The following is a 22,644-nucleotide window of genomic DNA, read 5'->3' as shown; positions in this document are numbered from 1 at the left end:
GTCTAAACAATGAACCGGCATTATCCCAACTCATACTACTACCAACCAATACAAACATTGTCATAGCTGTAATATGAATCTGCAGGTAGCTAAAGCTAACCAACCAGGTTCAATGTTAGCTACAGTAGCTAACATTAGGCTATAACGAAGAATGGAAATAGTTTATGATTGAATAATATTACTACACAGATCATACACGTAATGTTAGCTAGTGAGCCAGCAAGCTAACGCTCGCTAGCTAGCTAACAGTACGCTTTAACTTGCAATTAAAACAACTTTCTGACAAAATTAGAAACTTATAATATCTGAAAATATAGCTAGACTCTTACCCGTGTACATTAATGAATGCTTCACAACAGACTGGAACCATTTAACTCCATTTTGTTTGTAGCTACATCTTGTTAGGCCAGCGTTGTGTCAAGTCACTCCAGTTCACACTGACCATGGCAGGTGCAGAAAGTAGCAAATCACTTTTTCCAACTGATCTGTCGATAGCGCCTGCTAAATTCAGGGCATTAATGTTTTTGAGAAAAGTAGCTAAACTTTTGTAGTTCTCGATGGCTAACATTATATATTTCAAAAACGGCGAAGTAGAAAGGACTATCAACACATACTGAGCAGCTCACGTTATAAACAGAAGCATACTACATGGCAGACCAATCCAAACTCATCTCCCGGCATGTCCAGCCCATCCATTATCTAAGCCAATCATGGCTAGTGGGAAGGTTCCTGACTTTTTCCAAGGCTAAACCAACTACGCTTGTCATTTAAAAATTGTATTTGTATTTATACACGTTTGTTATTAAGGAACCTGAAAGTTCACTTGTTCCAGAAGGCATTTCTGCCCAAAAAAAGCATTTTGATAAAAAATATTTATGTTCAAATGACTCTCCTGTGAAGTAGTGACGTGTGACATATGCCTAATTTCCTAAAACGAGTCACAAATGTCTTCTTCTTGTCTGTTGTGTGTTCACCAGTGGGAGTGTGCATGGTTCATCATCTTGTGCAGCACCTTCTCCCTGCTCCTCTTCTGGGCTTACTTCTGGTTGGAGGCCCACAATGACTACAACCAATTCAACTGGTGAGTGGGGAAGTTAGTCCTTACCAGAGTGACTGTGAGCTGTTTGTACCATTGTTTCTGTCCCTCAGAAGCACTCTCTCTTTTGAGCAGTTTTAAATTAGTAATTGAATGTGTGCATATTTCAATATCTCCTAGAAGGGCTTGTCTGTTTCATCCTCTTCTCAAGGCACTGGTTCACCTTCCCCACCCGTTGCCTCTCATCCTCAGGTTACTATACAACCGTTCTGGGGAATGGAAGGACAGGACTGTCCCCATTCTCGCAACCACCGCAGTTGGCTTTAGTTACATTACATTTTTAATGGTGAGTGAGTTACCCATGTTTGGTTATATGCCTATACACACAGTTACTGCAGCAGCTTCAGTATGATCTAACCTGATTGTGGCTCTGTTCGTTTCCAGATTTTAGCACTTTGTCATATTTCACTGGGACAGCAGCTGAACCTCTACTGGATCCACAAGGTAGTCTTCCAAATGAACTCTGACCTACGGAAATAAATACCGTATTACTATTAGCCTGCGTAGGAATGTGTAGAACAAATCAAACTGTTAGTATGTTTTTTACCTCAGGTTGGTGTGTTGGCTGCCTTGATCACCACTGTCAGTGGCGTGGTCTCCATCGATGACGTGTGGGGGGACGAATGGGACATCATCCTCATATCTCTACAGGTCTACATCTCTATTTGTCTGCGTTTCTCTATTGGTCTTTTTGGTAGATGTTTGTGTGTAAACAAGGTTATAAAACTCCTGTCTTCCTGTGTTGTAATTCAGTCCACAGGGCCTTTCCTGCACATAGGAGCTCTGGCTGCCGTCACAGCGCTGGGCTGGCTAGTTGCCGAACATGTGGTCCGTGCAGAGAGAACCAGTAAGTGTTGTGTTGGCTTTTGATTGGCTTTCACTGTAACTCTGACCAATAATACCAATATTATACATATTACATTACATCATAATTATTATCATTGTTAACCATTATAATGTTTGATAACGAACAATAACTGCAGCAGCTTTCAGAAATTTGTGAGACCTAATGTCCTCACTCTGTGGTCTTCCTCCTTCTCAGAGTTCCACATGATATTGCTGCTGGTTTACCTGAGTGTCCTGCTGGCCCTCTACATGGCTCCCCTCGCCATCTCCTCACCCTGCATCATGGACAAGAACAGCCTCAAATCTCGACCTGACGTCATTGGACGACGGGGAGCGCCAATGGTAAGTCAATGGCTCTACCCTCTAGCCTCTTCATGTAGATCATAAATAATTAAATAGGTATAAGCGATAATGGTGGCTGGAGTTCACAATCACATTCAATTTGAGAGCTGTTCTGCTTCAGGGTAATGAATGTACTGAATGTCTTGGAGCCCCAATAAAGAGGCCCATTAGCGAACACTATTTACTTGCTGGACAATGAAACAGTTAATTGGATAGGTGGAGTTCACAATCAGGTTAAAACAGGTCTGCTTTGTGACATGCACTGACTGTGCTGCCCTGACCTGGTAATGAGTGCAGGCTATATAGGGCCAGACAAACAGCATTGGTCCAGTCAGTGTATAACCTAGTCTATTGACGCACCGGTAATAATACTTTTTTAGTTTAAGCTAAAGATATATTTTTGCATGGGCTGTGTCTCAATCCACCGCATCCACCTATGTCACCCTTCCGCATCTGCGGTGGAAAGTGGCAGAGCTACAATGCTGTTTGTCAGACAAGGAGACATCCCGAAAACTGGTCTTCTCACAAAAACGTATTTAGCATGCGAACGGTTTGGCCTACAAAACTAATACAAACCACTCTATAGAAAGGGGAGACTCTCACAAACACAATGTTCTCTGTTATGCTCTATGACCCCTCACAAGTGTCACGGGACTCGTCTAAAGGTAACCCATACAAATGAAAAGAAGTATGGAGGTAGTTTTGTGAAAAGGGGCTAAATATGTGTAAAAAAATACACAAATATTTCCTGAGATATAGATATAGGACAGACACTTCAAAACCTTATTCTTGTGATTTATTTTTGGACTGTCTTTTTTGCGATTTATGAATGTGTTATTCAATTTGTTTCTATGGGCTATAGTATTTTATTAAAGGCCAAATTCTATATTTCATCAAAAATGTGTATATACATTTTTTATACCTAAAGGGGTCCTAAAATTGTAGATCAAATAGCTAAATGATCCATTGTATGACCTTCTTAAAACAATTCCATATGTCGCCCCCCTCCCCCAACGGAGTAGCAATAGGTTCATTGATCAAGAGCACATTTGTTAGGATTGTAGATGTTTGGTTTGTTTTCTACTGTTGGTAGGAAACACAATATACTGTCCTGTCCCGAAGCAGCTGAGTAAGTAAACATTGTTCCAGACCACTTGCTTTAAACAAATACACACTCACACTGTAGCCCAGACACACACTCTGCCTGTCTACCTGCCTTCAAATCACAAACACACACTCCACAAACACAAAAACACAAACACACACTTTCAGCCCGTCAGGGCTTGCCTCTATTGACTCCTGCTGTGGGTAATATGGTAGCTGTCTGTGGAAAGAGACAGGAGACCAGTGCCTGAAAGCTGCTTCCCAAAGGACAAGACAGATCCATTATTCTGTCTTTCTATGAGCTTTATTCTACAAACTCAGACAAGGACCTCTTCCCTCAGGAGAAATCAAAGGATCAATATATTCAGAAGTGGATTAGTATGTCTAACATTGTAAGGCTGTAGTAGGTTTAAGTTGTGGTGTAGATACCTATCTTTGTCACAGAGAGCGAGGTTCAGTTTCATTTAAATTATGTCAGAGGTGTATTGCTGTAAATGCCTCTTTGTTTAAGTAAACGTGCCTCTCTGACATCCACTTACTAGAAAGATCAATGGCTTTTTTACAGGTCTCACCAACCTAACCATTTGTACAACGTTTAAAAAGCGTATGATAAAAGATAACTCCCGCACATACAATTACCTATTTTGCTGACCTTTTACCTATTTATTAAAATACTGAAATAATAATGCCACCCACCACTAGATCAAATGACCACCATCAGATTCTAACAACCCATAATAACCCATTATACCTCTCTCTGTCTGTCCCTCTGTCTGTGTTTCCTGTGCTGTAGCTGGCTCCAGAGAACACCCTGATGTCCTTCAACAAGGCTCTGCAGCAGGGGGTTAGCTCCTTGGAGGCCGACGTCACCGTCAGGTAACCAACCACACTCGACCAGCCAATAACCTAACCCCACCCCACCCTACCACCTCAATGTTAAGAGCAATGAGTTCTCTATAGTAGGCTGGTAACGAATCTATAGCAACAATCTTAGGGTTTAAATGGTTATAGAGCAAATCTAAAGAGCCCCATTCTGTCGCTGCCTTTGATGTAGTCAACATGTTTTAAGACCATTTTAATCTCACATCCATTCCTTTTCAATGCATTATAGGCCTTTTATTACAGGCCCTTTTTTTACTTACATTGCCAAAGAAACATATTCTTTGTTTATGAAAGCAGTGACATAAGTGTGAATGACATGTGTTGCTGGTTCAGTGATGTAAGTCTGTGGTCCCTCCTCTCCCCTCCAGTCTGGACGGGGTGCCCTTCCTGATGCGAGACCGCACCTTGAAACGGACCACTGACATCGCCAAGGTCTTTCCAGACAGGCAGCACGAGGACGCCTCTCTCTTCAACTGGACAGAGATTCGCTCTCTAAATGCGGGGCAGTGGTTTTTGGAGGTACCTTTCTCTCTCTTTTTCGCTCTCCCGCTCTCTTTCTCTTTCGCTCTCTCTCTCTCAGTATCTATGACACTCTCTTTCTTCTTGTATTGCTCTTTTTTCTTTGTCTCTCCCTTCTCTAGTCTACCTCTCCCTCTCCCTACACCGAGACAATTTTAGAATGTATCTTTTTTTGCATCACCTCATCAAATAAAATACCCTCTCTGTCTCTCCAGAACGACCCCTTCTGGACTGTTGGGTCTCTGACAGGGAGGGACCGGAACCGGATACGGAACCTGACAGTGTGTAGCCTGGTAGAGATGTTGCGTCTGGCTGCCAGGGCCAACCGCTCAGCCCTGTTGTACCTCCGCAGACCTCCCCCAGAACACCCACACTACAAGACCTGGATCATGGACACCCTGTGGGCCGTCCAGAGGTCTGGGATATCACAGAAGAGAGTGAGAAGGACTGTTTATGGATCTCACTGAATCCTTATTAATAATATTGGTAGAAAAGTGTGAATCAAAAGGCAGGTCCAGTCTCTTACCCTGTGTCTTGTGCCCTATTGCTCTTTAGGTGACGTGGACCCCGGACACAGACAGGGGCCGTGTCAGGGGGCTGCAGCAGACCTCCTTGGAGAAGCTGTCAGTGGAGGAGCTCAGACACAGAGGCATCAGCAGTCTCACCCTGCGCTACTCACAGGCCAGCAACAAGGATATTCAGTAAGACATACCTACTGTTACTCTCAAACACTAACCCTAACCATTAATCTGTTGTGATCATCCACAATCTTAACCGGACATGCCCCAAGAATCTTATCTGGTAGGTCCACAAATGTTATCTAAATCCCTAACCTCACCCTGTATTACTCACAGGCCAGCATGTCCAATAACTATTTGTCTTTGTAGGGACTTCTTGGCAAACAACATGAGTGTGACGGTGTACCCGGTGAATGAGCCATGGCTCTACTCAGTGCTGTGGTGCAGCGGGGTGTCTTCTGTCTCCTCTGACACCCCTCAGGTCCTCCGCAAGGTGCCTTACCCCATCTGGCTTATGGTAAGCAGCTCCGCCTTCACCATATATATATATATATATATATATATATCTATATATAGATATATATATAGAACCAGTCAAAAGTTTGGACACACCTACTCATTCCATGGTTTTTCTTTTTTTTTACTGTTTTCTACATTGATGAGGGGAAAAAAATATTTGATCAATTTTAGAATATAGCTGTAATGTAATAACATTTTCTACATTGCTAAATAATAGTGAAGACATCAAAACTATGAAATAACATATATGGAATCATGTAGTAACCAGAAAAGTGCTAAACAAATCAAAATATATTTAATATTTGAGATTCTTCAAAGTAGCCACCCTTCGCCTTGATTCTTTTGGTTACAACATGATTTCATATGTGTTATTTCATAGTTTTGATGTCCTCACTATTATTTTGCAATGTAGAAAATGTTGTTACATTACAGCTATATTCTAAAATGTATTACATCTTTTTTAATCTACACACTACCCCATAATGACAAAGCGAAAACAGGTTTTTAGACATTTTTGCAAATGAATTAAAAATAAAAAACAGAAATACCTTATTTACATAAGTATTCAGACCCTTTGCTATGAGACTCGAAATTGTGCTCAGGTGTGTCATGTTTCCATTGATCATTCTTAAGATGTTTCTGCAACTTGATTGGAGTCCACCTGTGGTAAATTCAATTGATTGGACATGATTTAGAAAGGCACACACCTGTCTATATAAGGTCCCACAGTTGATAGTGCATGTCAGAGCAAAAATCAAGCCATGAGGTCGAAGGAATTGATCTTAGAGCTCCGAGACAGGATTGTGTCGAGACACAGATCTGGAGAAGTGTAAGAAAAAAATCCCCAAGAACACAGTGGCCTCCATCATTCTTAAATGGAAGAAGTTTGGAACCATCAATACTCTTCGTAAAGCTGGCTGCCCGGCCAAACTGAGCAATTGGGAGAGAAGAGCCTTGGTCAGGGAGGTGACCAAGAACCCGATGGTCGCTCTGACAGAGCTCCAGAGTTCCTCTGTGGAGATGGGAGAACCTTCCAGAAGGACAACCATCTCTGCAGCACTCCACCAATCAGACCTTTATGGTAGTGCCAGACGGAAGTCACTCCTCAGTAAAAGGCACATGATATCCCACTTGGAGTTTGCCAAGAGGCACCTAAACGACTATCAGGCCAAGATAAACAAGGTTATCTGGTCTGTTGAAACCAAGATTGAACTCTTTGGCAGGAATGGCAAGCATCACGTCTGGAGGGAACCTGGCACCATCCCTACGGTGAAGTATGGTGGTGGCAGAATCAAGCTGTGGGGATGCTTTTCAGCGGCAGGGACTAGGAGACTAGACAGGATCGAGGAAAAGATGAACGGAGCAAAGTACAAAGAGATCCTTGATGAAAACCTGCTCCAGGGCGCTCAGGAACTCAGCGCTCCTACAGGACAATTATCCTAAGCACATAGCCAAGACAACACAGGATTTGTTTCGGGACAAGTCTCTGAATGTCCTTGAGTGGCCGAGCCAGAGCCTGGATTTGAACCCGTTTGATTTTCTCTGGAGAGACCTGAAAATAGCTGTGCAGCAACGCTCCCCATCCAAACTGACAGGGCTTGAGCGGATCTGCACAGAAGAATGGGAGAAACGCCCCAAATACAGGTGTGCCAAGCGTGTAGCATCAAATTAAGTTTGATTTGTCACGTGCCAAATACAACAGGTGTAGACATTACAGTGAAATGCTTACTTACAAGCCCTTAACCAACAATGCGAAGAAATAAACGAAGAGATAAGAATAACAAATAATTAAAAAGCAGCAGTAAATAACAATAGCAGGGCTATATACAGGGGGTACCGGTACAGAGTCAATGTGTGGGGGCACATGTGTCGAGGTAATTAAGGTAATATGTACATGTAGGTAGAGTTATTAAAGTGACTTTGCATAGATAATAACAGAGAGCAGCAGCAGCGTGGAAGAGGGTTGGGGGGGGGGGGGCGGGCAATGCAAATAGTCCGGGTAGCCATTTGATTAGCTGTTCAGGAGTGTTATGGCTTGGGGGTAGAAGCTGTTAAGAAAGAAAAGCCTTTTGGATCTAGACTTGGCACTCCGGTACCGCTTGCCATGAGGTAGCATATTGAACAGTCTATGAATAGGGTGGCTGGAGTCTTTGGCAATTTTTAGGGCCTTCCTCTGACACCGCCTGGTGAAGAGGTCCTGGATGGCAGGAAGCTTGTCCCCAGTGATGTACTGGGCCGTACGCCCTACCCTCTGTAGTGCCTTGCGGTCGGAGGCCGAGCAGTTGCCATACCAGGCGGTGATGCAACCAGTCAGGTTGCTCTCTGTAGTGCAGCTGTATAACATTTGGAGGTTCTGAGGACCCTTTTCAGTCTCCTGAGGGGAAAAGGCATTGTCGTGCCCTCTTCACAACTGTCTTGGTGTGTTTGGACCATGATAGTTTATTGGTGATGTGTACACCAAGGAACTTGAAGCTCTCAACCTGCTCCACTACAGCCCTGTTGATGAGAATGGGTGTGTTCTCTGTCTTCCTTTTCCTGTAATCCACAATCATGTCCTTTGTCTTGATCACGTTGAGGGATAGGTTGTTATCCTGGCACCACACTGCCAGGTCTCTGACCTCCTCCCTATAGGTTGTCTCATCATTTTCGGTGATCAGGCCTACCACTGTTGTATTGTCGGCAAACTTAATGATGGTGTTGGAGTCGTGCTTGGCCATGCAGTCATGGTTGAACATGGAGTACAGGAGGGGACTGAGCACGCACCCCTGAGGGGCCCCCATGTTGAGGATCAGCGTGGCAAATGTGTTGTTACCTACCCTTACCACCTGGGGGCAGCCCGTCAGGAAGTCCAGGATCCAGTTGCAGAAGGAGGTGTTTAGTCACAGTGTCCTTAGCTTAATGATGAGCTTTGTGGGCACTGTGGTGTTGAACGTTGAGCTGTAGTCAATGAATAGCATTCTCACATAGGTGTTCCTTTTGTCCAGGTGTGAATGGGCAGTGTGGCGTGCAATAGAGATTGCATCATCTGTGGATCTGTTGGGGCGGTATGCAAAATGGAGTGGGTCTAGGGTCTCTGGGATAATGGTGTTGATGTGTGCCATGACCAGCCTTTCAAGGCACTTTATGGCTACAGACGTGAGTGCTATGGATCAGTAGTAATGTAGGCAGGTTACCTTGGTGTTGTTGTGCACAGGGAGACTATGGTGGTCTGTTTGAAACATGTTGGTATTACAGAATTGGTCAGGGACAGGTTGAAAATATCAGTATAGACACTTGCCAGTAGGTCAGCGCATGCTCGGAGTACACATCCTGGTAATCCATCTGGCCTTGTGAAAGTTGACCTGTTTAAAGGTCTTACTCACATCGGCTATTGAGAGCGTGATCAAACAGTCGTCCGGAACAGCTGATGCTCTCATGCATGCTTCAGTGTTGCTTGCCTCGAAGCGAGCATAGCAATTATTTAGCTTGTCTGGTAGGCTCGCGTCACTGGGCAGCTTGTGACTGTGCTTCCCTTTGTAGTCCGTAATAGTTTGCAAGCCCTGCAACACCCGACGAGTGTTGGAGCCGGTGTAGTACTATTCAATCTTAGTCCTGTATTCACGCTTTGCCTGTTTGATGGTTCGTCGGAGGGCATAGGGGGATTTCTTATAAGCGTCCCAGTTAGAGTCCCGCTCCTTGAAAGCGGCGGCTCTAACGTTTAGCTCAGTGCGGAAGTTACCTGTAATCCATGGCTTCTGGTTGGGGTATGTACATATGGTCACTGTGGGGACGACGTCATCGATGCACCTATTGATGAATCCAGTGACTGATGTGGTGTACTCCTCAATGCCATCGGAAGAATAAGAATCCCATAACTTATTCCAGTATGTGCTTGCAAAACAGTCTTGTACCTTAGCATCTGCGTCATCTGACCACTTCCTTATTGAGCGAGTCACTGGCACTTCCTGCTGTAGTTTTTTCTTGTAAGCAGGAGTTAGGAGTATAGAGTTATGGTCAGATTTATTCAATGGAGGGTGAGAGTGAGCTTTGTACGCGTCTCTGTGTGTGGAGTAAAGGTGGTCTAGAGTTTTTTTCTCTCTGATTGCACATGTAACATGTTGGTAGAAATGAGGTAAAACAGATTTAAGTTTCCCTGCATTAAAGTCCCTGGCCACTAGGAGTGCCGCCTCTGGATGAGCATTTTCTTGTTTGCTTTTGGCCTTATACAGCTCGTTGAGTGCCTTCTTAGTGCCAGCATCAGTTTGTGCTGGTAAATAGACAGCTATGAAAAATATAGATGAAAACTCTCTTGGTAAATAGTGTTGTCTACAGCTTATCATGAGATACTCTACCTCAGGTGAGCAAAACCTTGAGACTTCCTTAATATTAGATTCTGTGCACCAGCTGTTATTTACAAATAGACACAGACCGCCACCCCTTGTCTTAACCTCTTACATCTAGACGTTCCGCTAGCGGAACACCTGCTCCAATATCCAATGATAGGCGTGGCGCGAATTACAAATTCCTCAAAAATACAAAAACTTCCATTTTTCAAACATATGACTATTTCACAGCATTTTAAAGACAAGACTCTCCTTTATCTAACCACACTGTCCAATTTCAAAAAGGCTTTACAGCGAAAGCAAAACATTAGATTATGTCAGCAGAGTACCCAGCCAGAAATAATCAGACACCCATTTTTCAAGCTAGCATATAATGTCACAAAAAACAAAACCACAGCTAAATGCAGCACTAACCTTTGATGATCTTCATCAGATGACACACCTAGGACATTATGTTATACAATACATGCATGTTTTGTTCAATCAAGTTCATATTTATATCAAAAACCAGCTTTTTACATTAGCATGTGACGTTCAGAACTAGCATACCCCCCGCAAACCTCCGGTGAATTTACTAAATTACTCACGATAAACGTTCACAAAAAACATAACAATTATTTTAAGAATTATAGATACAGAACTCCTTTGTGCAATCGAGGTGTCCGATTTTAAAATAGCTTTTCGGTGAAAGCACATTTTGCAATATTCTGAGTAGATAGCCCAGCCATCACGGCTAGCTATTTAGACACCCACCAAGTTTAGCCCTGACCAAACTCAGATTTACTATTACAAAAGTTTGATTACCTTTGGTGTTCTTCGTCAGAATGCACTCCCAGGACTGCTACTTCAATAACAAATGTTGGTTTGGTTCAAAATAATCCATTGTTATATCCAAATAGCGGCGTTTTGTTCGTGCGTTCAAGACACTATCCGAAGTGTAAATAAGGGTCACGAGCATGGCGCATTTCGTGACAAAAGATTTCTAAATATTCCATTACCGTACTTCGAAGCATGTCAACCGCTGTTTAAAATCAATTTTTATGCCATTTTTCTCGTAAAAAAGCGCTAATATTCCGACCGGGAATCTGCGTTTAGGTAAACAGACGAAAGAAAATAAAGCATGGGGTCGACTCGGGCACGAGCCTGAGTCTCACAGTACTGTGACCAGCCACTACCCAAACGCTCTACTTTTTTTCAGCCAGAGCCTGCAAAGCCACAATTCAGCTTTTTGCCGCCTTCTGAGAGCCCATGGGAGCCGTAGGAAGTGTCACGTAACAGCAGAGATCCCCTGTAATGGATAGAGATAATCAAGAAGGGCAAGAAATTGTCAGACAGGGCACTTCCTGCATGGAATCTTCTCAGGTTTTGGCCAGTCAAATGAGTTCTGTTATACTCACAGACACCATTCAAACAGTTTTAGAAACTTTGGAGTGTTTTCTATCCAAAGCTAATAATTATATGCATATTCTAGTTTCTGGGCAGGAGTAATAATCAGATTAAATCGGGTACGTTTTTTATCTGGCCGTGAAAATACTGCCCCCTAGCCATAACAGGTTAATGGAGGCAGATGTTCTATCTTGTCGATGGACCGAAAACCCAGCCAGCTGTATGTTATTCATAACGTCATTCAGCCACGACTCGGTGAAACATAAGATATTACAGTTTTTTATGTCCCGTTGGTAGGATAGTTTTGATCGGAGCTCATCCATTCTGTTATCCAATGATTGCACATTGGCTAATAGGACTGATGGTAGTACTCACTTGCTGTCGGATCCTTACAAAGCACCCTGACCTACGTCCCTGATATCTCTCTCTCTTATTCATGCGAATGACGTGGATTTGGGCCTTGTCGGGTGTCTGAAATAAATCCTTTGTGTTCGACTTGTTAAAGAAAAAATCTTTGTCCAGTACGAGGTGAGTAATCGCTGTCCTGTTATCCAGAAGCTCTTTTCGGTCATAAAAGAAGGTGGAAGAAACATTATGTACAAAATAAGTTACAAATAATGCGCAAAACACGCACAATTGGTTAGGAGCCCGTAAAACGGCAGCCATCTCCGGCGCCATCGTTCAAGGGGAGGGTCATGTGAAAATGTTTTTTACGTTGGGGAGGGGAGTGCATTTTTTTCATGACACCTTGTGTTGGACCAGCCCCTCCCCCCCAGTAAATTTAGATCTGTCCCTTATTAATGAGCAATTTGCCTAATTGGGTAATGGAAACACTTCAAACACTACATTTTTATTCAATACCATTGGTTTTTGGTATGACATCATTACATCCAGCTGTTTTTATCAACACAAGATAGTTACATGGAAAGACAGCCTAGCAGGCAATTGTTGTATCTATTTTCTATGCAAACCTTCTACATGTACAAAATAAATCACTGGAAAAGTTAATGGAAACATAGGTAGTGAGTGCAGCCTACCGAATCGCATTGGTTAAAGAGAGCCGTTGATTTGGCTCTCTAATTTGCATAGGCTACTGGTAGGACTAGGCTTTTTGCCGATTGTCTGCAGATAAATTATTAAATAATTTGATGAAGATTGTGAATCATCATTGCAGGAACAATAGGTATTGGAGAGCCTCATTCTAGTCCAAATATGATCATTCGGGCCCTCACGGAATACAGGCATTAAAACAGATATGTATTGACCTTAGTAGGGAATCAACTAAATGTATTGAAAATGTATTCGTTTGCCAAAGTTTATCACAAGGCATGAACAGAATGCATCAGTGATTTGAATTTCCTGCAACTTTCTGAAAAAAGCAACGAGAATGCCCCTGTCTGTGTGAGTGCGTTGCGCACGTCTACCACTTTGTGTAGATGTTAGCAATGATGCTAATGAAAACAGTCTTCTGGTAGATGAAAGGCTTTCCCGAAAACCTTATCAATTCATTAATTAATTAACTTCTTATGGATCAAAACCCTTTAGCGGGATCGATTTGACAACATCCGGTGAAATGGCAGAGCGCCAAATTCAAAAACAATTATTAAAACTATTTAACTTTCATACATTCACAAGTGCAATACACCAAATTAAAGCTTAACTTCTTGTTTATCCAGCCACCGTGTCAGATTTCAAGGCTTTACGGCGAAAGCAAACCATGCGATTATCTGAGGACAGCACCCCGCATACAAACACATGACAATCACATTTCAACCCGCCAGGCGCGACACTAAACTAAAAAATAATGATATAATTCATGCCTTACCTTTGAAGAACATCTTCTGTTGGCACTCCAATATGTCCCATAAACATCACAAATGGTCCTTTTGTTCGATTAATTCCGTCGTTATATCTCCAAAATGCCAATTTATTTGGCGCGTTCCAACACTACCAAAACACCGATTCCAACTCGCCCAGCATGACTACAAAATATTTAATAACTTACCTGTAAACGCTGTCCAAACATTTCAAACAACTTTCCTAATCCAACTTTAGGTATTTTAAAACGTAAATAATCGATACAATTTAAGATGGGATAAACTGTGTTCAATACCGGATAAAAACAACATGAAGTGTGTGACCTGGAGCGCGCATCAAAACAGTAGAGTCCACTCGGCTGGACCCTTGTTCTGAAAAGCGGTACTTCTTCATTTCTCTAAAGAAAAACATCAACCAATTTCTAACGACTGTTTACATCTAGTGGAAGCTATAGGAACTGCAAGTATATTTCTATTAAAACGGGCTTGCCATAGAAAACCAATTGAAAACAGATTGACCTCAAATAGAATTTTCCCTGGATGGATTGTGCTCAGGGTTTCGCCTGCCAAATCAGTTCTGTTATACTCACAGACGTTATTCAAATAGTTTTAGAACCGTCAGAGTGTTTTCTATCCAAATCTACTAATGATGTGAATATCCTAGCTTCTGGGCCTGAGTAGCATGCCGTTTACTTTGGGCACGGTTTTCATCCAGACGTGAAAATACCGCCCCCTATCCCAGAGAGGTTTTAAATGTTAACTACAAAGTAGCCTATGCTTACCTGGAATAATGATATCATGATTATATTCATCATGTTTAAAATTCATTCGATTTTTTCCAGACCTCAAAATGTGGTTTAAGCATTGTTGTGGATTTAGAACATCAAATTTTGTGGGTTTTCTAATAAAAAAGTAAAACAGGAACCTGGAAAAACAAAACCTTTAATTTATTTTTCAATATAATTGTGGGCTATTTAATTATTTTTTCTGTTTTAATAAAATACATAATTTGAAGACAAACATTGTGGCAATTAATATCTTGCAGTAAATAAGACTAATCTCAAGAGAAGACCGGTTAAATGTTAAAAAGGTTTAATGTTCTCTTACTTAGAAAATAGTCTTGATCATATAGGCCTAGACCAAGACAATATCAAAAACAACTAATAATACACTGAATTGATACATTTTCAATCATTTAAATTGTAAAGTCATGTCTTTCTAAACAGTACTACAACAAATGTTTCTAATCTGGGAGGTAAACTCGATAAAGTATTCAATCATTTTGCTGTGTATTTCAGATGGAATTCAGGCATTAGAATTTACCAGATGCCAGCAAAATAGAGCTCCTTCTGCAAAAAAATGTATGAGAGGTACTGTGAGACGTACTGTATGTTTGTGTGGTTATGCTTCCATCTAGTGGTGGAGGATGTTGGTTCTCAGTGGCTGTCTTGTTGTTCCAGAGCCCAGATAAATACTGCTTGGTCTGGATCACCTCCGATCTAGTCTCCATCGCCATAGTTATAGGAATATTCATCTTTCAAAAGTAGGTACCCATTTTTTATTGAGATTCTATTATCAAACTTGATTTCCTTCTCATGTTGCTATGAGCAGTTGTATATTTGCAACATACTTTACACTGCATTAATACTAAATGTCTGCTTCACTGTAAAAGTTTAACATAACTGTTGTGTAGTTGTAGAGGTCTGAGTCTACTTTGATCTCTGTGATGAGGTTTGTGCTACATAGCCTTTTGCTTCTCAACTGACTCTTCTGCTCTTTCCCTTTCACTGCCCTGCCTTTCTGCTCTCTCACGTTCTCCTTGTTGACTGTCTCTCATTCTTCTCCTCATCACTGTCTTTCCATTTCTCTCCTTCTCACTGTCTCTCATTTATTCCTTCCTTCTTCCTCTCTCTTTGCCTTGTTTGTCCTTTGTTCTGCCTGATCTGCATGCTACGTTTCTCTGCTGCACTCTGGCGTCTGTCAGCTATCATGTGATCAGGTAACTGAGGTGACTTCACTGGCTCATGTTGCTTCCTTGTTTTCTGTCTTATCTGTCTTCTATCCTTGAGCTTCTCGTGTTTCTCTAAAGTTCATGAACTCAGTGAACACTATAGGTTTCATTTTTCTTAATGTATTCATCATTTATCAATGTTTTATCAATTCTAACAAGTAGAGGCTGCTGAAGGACAGCTCATAATAATGGCTGGAATGTAGTCAATGGAACGGTATCAAACACGTCAAAAACATGGTTTCCATGTGGTTGATACCACTCCGTTGACTCCATTTCAGCCATTATTATGAGCCGCCCACACCTCAGCAGCCTCCACTGATTCTAACGGTGTGTCTGACGGTGCTGTACCTCTCTGTGCTGCACCAGGTGGAGGATGAGTGGCATGCAGAACTACAATCCAGAGCAGATCATGCTGAGTGCTGTGGCACGCAGGCCCAGCCGGGATGTCAACATCATGAAGGAGAAGCTCATATTCTCAGGTACCAAAACACAGGAAAAGGGAAAAAATGTGTGTTGCCAGCACCATGGTCGAACTAACCCACTTGACATAATCAAGAATGGAAAAGAGTGAGGGTCAAAGTTTAACTCTTCTTTTCTCTCCTTTTTTAGAGGTAAGTAATGGAGTGACCAGTACAGATGAACATCTATATCCAGAAAATGGCTATGACATTGGGCAGTACAAGTGAGCTGTGTCTGAATACCTGGAGAATGGCCAGGACAATGGTCCATTCAGATGAACTGTCTCTATACCATGAGAATGACTATGCCAATGTGCAGGAAGGATGAGTTGTCTCTGTACCTGTCTGAGCTGGTTGTGACAGCTACACTTATGACGGCATAACATGGTGACCGCAACAGGCAGAATCACAATGGCTGCTACTGTAAACATGGATGTTTCTACCAACATGTCGGTAGTTTGAACTTTAAAAAGTTCTGAATGTTCAATATTTTGAAGACTGTTGACCTTTTTGCTGGAGTGACTTTTTTAGAAGTTGTTCTGACGGATCATGGGATGTTTTTCTTCGCTAATTTGTTTATATAGCAGAGGAAAAGCGTCCTGCTCTGTACATTGAGTTGAGTTTTTCTGTTATTTTATTTTCCCTCAGAGGATTTTCATGGTTTGGAATTCTGAATTGTATGATATAAGACTGAATTCAATAACGTGTGTCCTCTCCTATCGATGTGTAAATGACATTTTGCATTATGGGAATGAACTGTTCTTGCATTGTCAAATCAAATCAAATTTTATTGGTCACATACATAGGGTTAGCAGATGTTATTGCGAGTGTAGCAAAATGCTTATGCTTCTAGATCCGACAGACAGTGCAGCAGTATCTAACAGGTAATACAGTTGAAGTCGGAAGTTTACATACATCTTAGCCAAATACATTTAAACTCAGTTTTTCACAATTCCTGACATTTAATCCTAGGAAAACATCCCTGTCTTAGGTCAGTTAGGATCACCACTTTATTTTAAGAATGTGAAATGTCAGAATAATAGTAGAGAGAATGATTTATTTCAGCTTTTATTTCTTTCATCACATTCCCAGTCGGTCAGAAGTTCACATACACTCAATTAGTATTTCGTAGCATTGCCTTTAAATTGTTTAACTTGGGTCAAAAGTTTCGGGTAGCCTTCCACAAGCTTCCCACAATAAGTTGGGTGAATTTTGGACCATTCCTCCCGACAGAACTGGTGTAACTGAGTCAGGTTTGTAGGCCTCCTTGCTCGCACACGCTTTTTCAGTTCTTCCCACAAATTCTCTATGGGATTGAGGTCAGGGCTTTGTGATGGCCACTCCAATACCTTGACTTCGTTGTCCTTAAGCCATTTTGCCAAAACTTTGGAAGTATGCTTGGGGTCATTGTCCATTTGGAAGACCCATTTGTGACCAAGCTTTAACTTCCTGACTGATGTCTTGAGATGTTGCTTCAATATATCCACATAATTTTTCTGCCTCATGATGCCATCTATTTTGTGAAGTGCACCAGTCCCTCCTGCAGCAAAGCACCCCCACAACATGATGCTGCCACCCCGTGCTTCATGCTTGGGATGGTGTTCTTCGGCTTGCAAGCTTCCCCCTTTTTCCTCCAAACATAATGATGGTCATTATGGCTAAACAGTTCTATTTTAGTTTCATCAGACCAGTGGACATTTCTCCAAAAAGTACGATCTTTGTCCCCATGTGGAGTTGCAAACCGTAGTCTGGCTTTTTATGGTGGTTTTGGAGCAGTGGCTTTTTCCTTGCTGAGTGGCCTTTCAGGTTATGTCGATATAGGACTCGTTTTACTGTGGATATAAATACTTTTGTAGCTGTTTCCTCCAGCATCTTCACAAGGTCTTTTGCTGTTGTTCTGGGATTGATTTTCACTTTTCACACCAAAGTACGTTCATCTCTAGGAGACAGAACGCTTCTCCTTCCTGAGCGGTATGACGGCTGCATGGTCCCATGGTGTTTATACTTGCGTACTATTGTTTGTACAGATGAACATGGTACCTTCAGGAAATTGCTCCCAAGGATGAACCAGACTTGTGGAGTTCTACCATTTTTTTTCTGAGGTCTTGGCTGATTTCTTTTGATTTTCCCCCAATGTCAAGCACAGAGGCACTGAGTTTGAAGGTATGCCTTGAAATACATCCACAGGTACACCTCCAATTGACTCAATTGATGTCAATTAGCCTATCAGAAGCTTCTAAAGCCATGACATAATTTTCTGGAATTTTCCAAGCTGTTTAAAGGCACAATCAACTAAGTGTATATTAACTTCTGACCCACTGTAATCATGATACAGTGAATTATAAGTTAAATAATCTGTCTGTAAACAATTGTTGGCAAAAAATGACTTGTGTCATGCACAAAGTAGATGTCCTAACCGACTTGCCAAAACTATAGTTTGTTAACAAGTATTTGGTGGAGTGGTTGAAAACAAGTTTTAATGACTCCAACCTAAGTGTATGTAAACTTCTGACTTCAACTGTATATGTTGCCATACTTCTGCTGGCTGTTTTTCTCATCGAAACTTCAGCCCAAAATTATTTTGCCCTGTGTGCCATTCTCACTGTAAATGATTTAACAGCTGCAGAAAATTCTCAAAAAAATACTTTGGGAAAAATGTTTCATAGGCATTTTAATAATACATTGGTGTAACAATTGCTTTAATGAAGGAGAGCATTCAAGTAACGGACAGTATGCTACTAACTCTCAAAGCACTTTAACAAAATGTTAAATAATACCATAAATCAAAACTGTAAGATACAGTATAAAAATCCTTTAAACCCTCATTTAATCAACAAGCTCTCGCAGTCGCACATCAGAATTAGACGTTCATCCATGTTTCTTAAACATCAAATATTGAAGTTATTCCAAACATCAAACGTCAAAGTGTTTAGTTACTTCTCTGTATAATTCCAAGGTTAAGTTTTAGTTATTAACTCAGAAGAATTAAGGTTAGGCATTAACGCCAAATGGTTAAGGTAAGGGTTAAGGTTAGGGATAGGCTTAAAGCAAAATATCAAAAACAACTTTCTATTGCTGGATTCAAACATGCACCCTTTGGAGTCACAGGCAGATGCTTATGCACATCTGCCATCTCTGTCCACAATACCCACTTAAAGATAACAGCACATTCTGTTGCCCCTAGAGCCAGTTTCAACGTCCCCCCCCCTCGACCTCCTCAGACATGTATGGACATTGAATACTGACTTGTATCATGGGTGACCTGCCTGTATTTAATCTCTCCCATTTCCACAGGCACCTCTTGTACTGTACACCCACACACAGTAAAGTTGACATTGCACATTGTGCTAAAAACAAAGCCTAGCCTACTGCGATGATTTCACAGGTCCAATGTCAGTGATTTGAAAGGCTTGGGATACATCATCATTAACATTTACAAACCAGCAGCCAAACCAACTCACTGAAACAGGAAATTGTGTACAGTAGCTTCATGCATAACAATTGCAGTGCCAACCACATAGGCTACAGATACTAAATGCAGCATGAAAGCAAAGAGGAGTGCTCTTGTAATGCAGTAAAGGGCTTTCACATTAGACCATGATCTGGGTGAATTGCATCGATCCACATCGATAATTGTTAGGTTAGGTCTGAGCCATGGGAGGATGATGGTGCAGTGCTGGCAGGTGGATGTCTGTCTCCTCCTTGCTGTTGTCTGAGCAGTCAAAAGGGATGTAACAGCCAGTCTCTGGGGCAGTCGTTCAGGTCCGCTTTAACACTCTCAGTCGGGGACTTGGCTTCCTGCTTCAACTATCCCTCCTTCTGACCATCCCCTAGAATGGAATGGGCATGGGGGCTTTGAGAACTTATATTGATTTATTCAAAGGTAATGGCCACAGATATGCTCCCACAATATCGGAGTAGCAGAAATTGCTTTTTTCAAAGTTTCCTCTTTCTCTCCAGCACCGAAATATGCCTATTGTAGATGGATGTTTGATCTTTATGTAGGCTGTGAAAGCTGTGAGACCCTGTTACATTTGCTTACCGCAGCGAAAAGTGAAGCTCAAAAGATAAAAAGGTTTGCATAAGCTTGAAAAACAAGATAGATAAGCTAGTGCAGCGCCCATACCACAGTGTCTTACCTCTGAAAATGACATTTCCTGTTAGTAGCTTGTCTTGTCTTGCACCACTGACTGTTGTTTCCTGACTCCGACTCTGCCTTTCCTTTCATGTCCTTCCAGTAACTGTCTCTTTACAGCCTATAAACAGTGCTTTGCGTATTTGCAGTGTATATAGATTACATATACAGTACCAGTCAAACATTTGGACACACCTACTCATTCAAGGGTTTTTCTTTATTTTTAATATTTTCTACATTGTAGAATAATAGTGAAGACATCAATACTATGAAATAACACATATGGAATCATGTAGTAACCAAAAAAGCTTTAAACAAATAAAAATATATTATTTTATTACAGTCATTTAGCAGACGCTCTTATCCAGAGCGACTTACAGTAGAGTGTATACATTTTATTACATTTTTAAATACTGGCCCCCCGTGAGAAACGAACCCACAACCCTGGCGTTGCAAGCGCCATGCTCTACCAACTGAGCTACAGGGGAATACGCTGAATACATATGCTGAGCACTTGTTGGCTGCTTTTCCTTCACACTGTGGTCCAACTCATCCCAAACCATCTCAACTGGGTTGAGGTCGGGTGATTGTGGAGGCCAGGTCATCTGATGCAGCAATCCATCACTCTCCTTCTCGGTCAAATAGCCCTTACACAGCCTGTAGGTGTGTTGGGTCATTGTCCTGTTGCAAAACAAATGATAGTCCCACTAAGTGCAAACTGGATGGGATGGCATATCGCTGCAGAAAGCTGAAAAGCTGAATTCTAAATAAATTACAGACAGTGTCACCAGCAAAGCAACCCCACACCATCACACATCCTCCTCCATGCTTTACAGTGGGAACCACACATGCAGAGGTCATCCGTTCACCTACTCTGCGTCTCACAAAGACACAGCAGACACATTTCCACCGGGTCTAATGTCCATTTCTCATGTTTCTTGGCCAGAGCAAGTCTCTTCTTCTTATTGGTGTCCTTTAGTAGTGGTTTCCTTGCAGCAATTAAACCATGAAGGCCTAATTCATGCAGTCTCCTCTGAACAGTTGATGTTGAGATGTGTCTGTTACTTGAACTCTGTGAAGCATTTATTTGGGCTGCAATTTCTGAGGCTGGTAACTCTAATGAACTTATCGTCTGCAGCAGAGGTAACTCTGGGATTTCCTTTCCTGTGGCGGTCCTCATGAGAGCCAGTTTCATCATAGTATTTGATGGTTTTGCGACTGCACTTGAAGAAACTTTCAAAGTTCTTGAAATGTTCCGTATTGACTGACCTTCATGTCTTAAAGTAATGATGGTCTGTTGTTTCTCTTTGCTTATTTGAGCTGTTCTTGCCATAATATGGACTTGTTCTTGTACCAAATAGGGCTATCTTCTGTATACCCCCTACCTTACCTACCCCTCTAGCCCCTGATTGGCTCAAACGCATTAAGAAGAAAATAAATTCCACAAATTAACTTTTAACCAGGCACACCTGTTAATTGAAATGCATTCCAGGTGACTACCTCATGAAGCTGGTTGAGAGAATACCAAAAGTCTGCAAAGCTGTCATCAAGGCAAGGGGTGGCAACTTTGAAGAATCTCAAATATAAAATATATTTTGATTTGTTTCACACTTTTTTGGTTATTAAATTATTCCATATGTGTTATTTCATAGTTTTGATGTCTTCACTATAATTCTACAATGTAGAAAATAGTAAAAAATAAAGAAATATCCTTGAATGAGTAGGTGTGTCCAAATTTTTGACTGGTACTGTATAGTATAAAACATCTTCTTTAGCTAGCCAATACAAGATGGCTGATATCCTGTTATTTACACACCCTGTGAGGTGAACACCATTAATGTTACATTCTGAAGTTCACTTCTTGCAGTGATATTACTTTGTTAATACAGACAGTCTTTACTGGGTCTTCTATATGAATTCAACTACTTTCTGACTGAACCCCTTTTGATTTGAATGAAACCCTCCATCAATAAATACATCAAATAGGATCTAAGCTACAACATATATTATGAACAAGAAAGAAATCTGACATCTGGCGATATTAGATAATTGATGTGAAAGCATAATCCTTGCTCCGGCCAAAAGCTATACGACGCCCACGGACATTAGTTTATTCTCCGCAATGAGTCTGGATCTGAGTACCTCCCCGACAATTTCTAGAATGGAAATCTATTCTAGACTGTCTGATTGGTCCCAGAGACCGATGGGTTAGACCAGAGCAGGAACACCACGTGGGTTTAGTGGCATTTTGAAAATGAGTCATTGGCTTTGACACTGATTGGTTAGAGATGATCCAATCGCTGATGACATTGTTTTGAACAACCACCCATATTTTGACATCACCACAAACAACTTCAATGATGGCAGTCTCAGACTGAAGTACAGTGCCTAAGGAAAGTATTCAGACCCTTTGACTTTTTCCACATTTTGTTACATTAACCTTATTCTAAAATGGATTAAATATTATTTTTTTTACTCAGCAATCTACACACAATACCCCATAATGAAAAAGCAAAAACTGTTGTTTAGACATTTTTCAAATCTCTTATAAATTAAAAACAGAAATATCTTATTTACATAAGTATTCAGACCCTTTGCTATTAGACTCAAAAATTGAGCTCAGGTGCATCCTGTTTTTTCTACAGCTTGGAGTCCACCTGTGGTAAATTCAATTGATTGGAAAGGGACA

At 41.4% G+C, this 22,644-nt stretch overlaps 1 protein-coding gene across 2 annotated transcripts in view; it reads left to right on the top strand.

Moving 5' to 3' along the window:
• Positions 1-21,676, top strand: part of LOC106567929 (glycerophosphodiester phosphodiesterase domain-containing protein 5) — a 61,618-nt gene extending 39,942 nt beyond the window's left edge. For both annotated transcript variants that reach the window (XM_082960370.1, XM_014137833.3), the window contains exons 3-16: positions 978-1,081; positions 1,289-1,382; positions 1,481-1,540; positions 1,649-1,747; positions 1,850-1,943; positions 2,139-2,284; positions 4,182-4,264; positions 4,639-4,789; positions 5,005-5,226; positions 5,345-5,490; positions 5,677-5,824; positions 14,812-14,894; positions 15,729-15,841; positions 15,972-21,676. In XM_082960370.1, the coding sequence (XP_082816496.1) occupies positions 978-1,081; positions 1,289-1,382; positions 1,481-1,540; positions 1,649-1,747; positions 1,850-1,943; positions 2,139-2,284; positions 4,182-4,264; positions 4,639-4,789; positions 5,005-5,226; positions 5,345-5,490; positions 5,677-5,824; positions 14,812-14,894; positions 15,729-15,841; positions 15,972-16,048 (1,620 nt within the window). In that variant the 3' untranslated portion in view covers positions 16,049-21,676. The remainder of the gene's footprint in view (positions 1-977; positions 1,082-1,288; positions 1,383-1,480; positions 1,541-1,648; positions 1,748-1,849; positions 1,944-2,138; positions 2,285-4,181; positions 4,265-4,638; positions 4,790-5,004; positions 5,227-5,344; positions 5,491-5,676; positions 5,825-14,811; positions 14,895-15,728; positions 15,842-15,971) is intronic.
• Positions 21,677-22,644: the final 968 nt, after the last annotated feature.

Source organism: Salmo salar, chromosome 13 (assembly GCF_965601325.2).
Source record: "Salmo salar chromosome 13, fSalSal1, whole genome shotgun sequence".
Classification (NCBI taxonomy): Eukaryota; Metazoa; Chordata; class Actinopteri; order Salmoniformes; family Salmonidae; genus Salmo; species Salmo salar.
The sequence above is the reverse complement of the archived record's forward strand: the minus strand, read 5'-3'. Positions and strand labels throughout refer to the sequence as shown.